The 4589-nt window shown below is 41.5% G+C and overlaps 1 protein-coding gene across 1 annotated transcript; it reads right to left on the bottom strand.

The window, feature by feature from the left end:
* Positions 1-356: 356 nt before the first annotated feature.
* On the bottom strand, positions 357-4342 carry LOC102202440 (fetuin-B-like). Its single transcript, XM_005745080.1, has 7 exons — positions 4127-4342; positions 3640-3753; positions 3349-3436; positions 3010-3176; positions 2572-2682; positions 2171-2257; positions 357-1079 (listed from the first exon to the last, which is right to left on the bottom strand). Exons 1-7 carry the CDS (start codon positions 4340-4342, stop codon positions 357-359), a joined length of 1506 nt encoding a protein of 501 aa, XP_005745137.1.
* Positions 4343-4589: the final 247 nt, after the last annotated feature.

Genomic DNA, 4589 nt, shown 5'->3' with positions numbered 1-4589 from the left:
GACACTATTTAAGTGCTATTTATGACACTATGTTTGCACTGAAGCACCGCAGCAATTTCCTAATGTTGTAAACCTGCTCAACATTTGGCAATAAACCCCTTTCTGATTCTGATTCTGATTAAACGAGTGAACTATGTGGTCAGGTACGTCATTCCCGTTACAATTAGGTTTAGGCCAAGGGTCTTGGGTTAGGCATTCATTTTTGATGCTTAGGATAAGAAGCTAGACATGTGAGAAGTGATGTGTTACAATGATTGTGAATGTTTTTATTGCAAATGCATCATATATCATATAGTTTTCCATTCTTTGTTACACTTGAGTCATTGTGTACATCTAAAACAGTTCCATTGGCCATGTTATACAGCAAGCATAAAAAAAGCGTCCTCAGCAAAGAGTTTCTCCACCAGGTCACGTCCTGCCTTTGGGACAGGACACTGGTCTGAGACTGAGGTTGGGAAGGGCTCGATAGCAGGGTCCATTTCTCCAGGAATCTGGGGGTTGGGCTTAAGTGGGAGAGTGACTCCGAGCTCAGGGCCACCAGCAGGGACATCAGGGAAGGAAGGCAGGGTCACAGGCTGGCCCAGAGCTGGCAGCATTGTCACCATGCCTTCTGGGTGGTCGTGGGGTGCGTTCTCATGTTCGTGCTCGTGGTGATGGTGGTGGTGCTCGTGTTCATGCAGGTGACCATGCTTGTGATCGTGGTCCAGAGCCAGCTCGTGATCATGTTCATGGGTGTGCACACCTTCAGCGTGCTTGTAGTCGTGGTGTTGGTTGGGAAAGTCACTGCTGTGGTTGTGTGCTTTGTCGTGATGAGTGTGCACGTGATCGTGGCTGTGACTGTGGTCATGGGAGTGGTCATGAGCGTGCCTGTGTGTGCTGCCTGTGGCATGGTCATGTGTGTGGTGGTGATCGTGGTTGTCAGCATGCTTGTGGGTTTGGTCATGATGAGAGTGGCTCTTGGTGTGATCGTGTACGTGGTCGTGCGTTTGGTCTTGGTCGTGGCTGTGTGAGTGTGTGTCATTGTGGCTGTGGTCAGTCTCTCCGCCCAGCAGGTGTAGCTTCTTCTCTCTCTCAGCAGCCTGGAGAAGAGATAAAGAGTATACGGTACATCACAGTAAAGCAAAATCCAGTGGCCCTGTGAATAAGTGCTTACAAAATCTGACCTCCTTCAGATGGGAGCAAATTTAATGGTGACCAGAAAATGAAGCTGTCTTGTTTAAGAAGAAGGTATTTTAAAAAAATTAAGTCAAGATGGAAGAATTACAATCTGAACTTCTGCTAATGGCCCCATAAGGATTCTATGATTTGATCACAATCTATAGCGACTACCGGATGAAAGCTAATCACTGCATTTCTCATTAAAAGTCAAGTGAACTTTTACCACTATTTTCATTTTTCTTTACAGTATTAATTTGGAAAAACTCCTATATTGTAATTGTTGGTGATTGTTGGAGTTGCTTTTTTTATTATCATAGGGTCTTTACAACATAAAGCACTTCGAGGTCACTGTTGTTTTGAATTGGTGTTATATAAAAAAAAATTAAAGGAAATTAAATCGAATCATTCAATGATATTTTGATTGCCCTGGTGAGAATTTAGCTGTATCATCTGATTTTGTAACGTTAGAGCTTGAAACAGTCTAGAGCACAAACAAGATATCAACTTTTACTTTAAATGTTACGACTGTAAAGATGACACTGTGTAAGGTTGACTAGCTGGATCCTGCTTTTCACCATCCTACCAAGCACCATTGTTTCAAAGTAAAACCTGCCACTAACTAAGCAACGGAGAAATTCTTCTGGTTCCTGTGGTATCACAGTTTACAGGTTGTATGTAGAAGTATGATGAACATTAGGAACGAAAAAAAAGTGTTTGACATCACAGATAAAAAATCAAAATAAAACTTGACATACAGAGGAAGACTTGCTGTCCAATAAAGGAAGCAACCAACTGCTAGGACAAACACAAATCCCCTGTTTTGTAGTTTTTCCTAATTAGAGTCAACAGTTTGTGTTCATTTGTTCAAGATCAAATATTTGTTCAAGAGGGAGACAAAAGTTTCAAAGGTTTTATTCTAATAAATTTAAATTTTAGACTCAATCCTGTATGTTTTCTGTGCTATTGAAAGATGTTAAAAAAAATACAGAGATCGTATCCTGATAAGACTTACCTCAGGCTCATAGATCTCACACTCTACGTCAATGATTTCATCATTAGTGGGGGAGTGGTAGAGGGATGCCTTACAGAAGCCCTTGTGCTGAGGAGAGAAAAAGAGGAACAAAGAGCAGAGAGGAACGCTCATTTTACTAAGGTTTAAGAATTAGAAAAACTGAATCTAGGAATAATCTCCTGCTGACGTAAACTAGCCAGTAATATAAAGCTAGAACACATCCTTGCTCGAGGCTTGACTGTAAACAGAGGACTTTGCTTGTAGTGATAAAAACTGATAGCCCCCTGATTGGAGAAGCCACAGTGGAGTAATTTCATCAAGCAGTTTGATCAAAATTTCTCATTTAAAAAAATTCAGTTCAGATAAAATAAAAAAGTTGTGAAGTGTTTATCTTGACTCACGGCGAACTCGCAGTTCATGAGGGGGCACTTCTCAGCTGTTGCTTCTGCGCTGTTGGGGCAGATGGTCTCCTGGATGCTGAATTCCACATTGTAATACATACTCATGGCCATCTGAACACACAAATAAACAAATGTTTAATTGAGAAAATCATTTGCAGAGGAATTATTAAGTAATCTAGAGTGGTGGGAATAAAAAGTGTTGAACATGAAAAGTAGGCCCATGAGGTTTGATGGAAAGCCAGTATTTAGTCATTTATTGATAAAGATTTTAGATTAACCTCTAAGAAGGATATTTTTGTGTGATTTCAACTAATCTCTGGTGTCAGAAATTCAGTCACAATATTCTCAGCCTTGACACTGTGTGTTATGGAAGTTAAGATGACAGGATACATTATGTCACATGTGCTGATGTTCCTTTTGGAGGTATGGTAAGCTTACCCCTGCTGCAGCACGGCAGATTTTGAGGAGAGCAAAACGATTGGCGAGTCCGCTTTCCTTGTTGAACTTTTCCAGAGAGTGGGACACAGTCTTCTGAACGTTGTTATTGTCGTGGTGAATTAAAGTTGGGCAGTCAGGATACATCTCATGTACTCTAGCTGCAGGAACTGAGCAGAACAAAAAATGTCTTCAAATTTTCATACATTTTGTGGTGTGCAAAAAAAGCGCTGTCCCAGATTTTGACATGTAGTGCCAAGTGTTGCCCTACACGTCATTTCTTAATGTTTTGCAAGGAAAATTGGAAATAGGTGAAACAAAGAGATGCGGTAATTTTCATACCTGGTCTGATAACACAGCTGTATTTGTAGAGACGCTCCACTCTGTGCACCTTGTTGATGAAGATAGCAGCTTTGCACTGTCCATATACCTGCAAACACAAATACAATATATCAATACACCACATGACTTTTTCCCCTTCCAACTTCTGAAGTAATGCTTATGGAACAAAAACCTTATCGATTAAGAAAATAAAAATATAATAAAAACTATTTTATTATAACAACTACTCAAGAAAGCCTTGAGCAGAACAGTGTGAGTACATGCACTTGCAGGGTGTGTGTCTTTTCTAACCGGCATGTTTGCAGTGGGACGAGTCTCACAGCTCTTCCAGTCCTTCTTGCTGAGAACGCTGCATTTGGTCTCCACGACATCCAGAGTCAGGTAGGAGACCACACCGTTATCTCCCTGTAACACGCACACATACAGTTTTGTCAAAAACACAAACATTTACAGTCATTAAAACCTTAACAGAATTTAACAACAGTTTCTGGTTTTACTTCCCGAGATCTGTGAAATCTCCTGATTTGTAAGCTTGACCCCTTGCAAAATACAAACACTAGTTTTTTAGTGTTGCAGGTCTAATAGTTCCTTTCTGCCCATCTTTCTGTGCAATTGTGCTGTAACGGTTGCTGCTCTGTCTCCAGATTTCAGCCAAACGCTTTTCAGTCACAACCCTTTAAATGTCTGGATTTTACTGAAAACTAAAAGTGCTCCAGTAAACAAACAGAAATGCAATGAACTGAACTGGTTTGCTACTGCAAGCAGCAGCATGGCTTACATGTCTCTTTGTGTGGGCGTTGGACAGGCGGTGCAGGCTGAAGACGTAGCCCTCCTTCCTGTCCTGGTTGATTTTGGTAAGAGCCAGTTCAGCATCTGCTTTTGTTGATGCGTCTTCACATGAACCTGGCTCCATGCCACCACGCTCCACTGGTGCACCATTGATGGTCACACAACCCAACGCCAGCAGCAGTGATAACAGCACGCAGGTCTTCATGGTGGTACACACTGTCACACTCAGGCTTCTAGAAGAGATGTGCAGAGATGGAGAGGTCACATTTTATATCCTGCTACTGTCGCACACACAGCTCCTCCTCCTGTAAAAAGTAAATATAACCACTGACCCCAACTCCTTATTTAAGTCATGCTCATCTATCAGGCAACAAGTCAAATACTCACCAGACTGCACAATGGAGCATGTTAGCTGAGATATAATCATCTTTTCAAGAGTCTTTCTTCTTTGG

Source organism: Pundamilia nyererei, unplaced genomic scaffold (genome assembly GCF_000239375.1).
Source record: "Pundamilia nyererei isolate P.nyererei 1_Seehausen unplaced genomic scaffold, PunNye1.0 scaffold00153, whole genome shotgun sequence".
Lineage (NCBI taxonomy): Eukaryota > Metazoa > Chordata > Actinopteri > Cichliformes > Cichlidae > Pundamilia > Pundamilia nyererei.
This window is presented reverse-complemented; position numbering and strand designations above follow the sequence as displayed.

Bases quoted from the DNA above. Each gene is read 5' to 3' on its own strand.
- LOC102202440 (XM_005745080.1), bottom strand. From the start codon at position 4,342: ATGAAGACCTGCGTGCTGTTATCACTGCTGCTGGCGTTGGGTTGTGTG. The intron at 3,754-4,126 runs GTAAGCCATGCT...TGCGTGTTACAG, and splicing joins ACGCCCACACAAAGAGACAT to GGAGATAACGGTGTGGTCTC. The intron at 1,080-2,170 runs GTAAGTCTTATC...TCTCTTCTCCAG, and splicing joins GTGAGATCTATGAGCCTGAG to GCTGCTGAGAGAGAGAAGAA.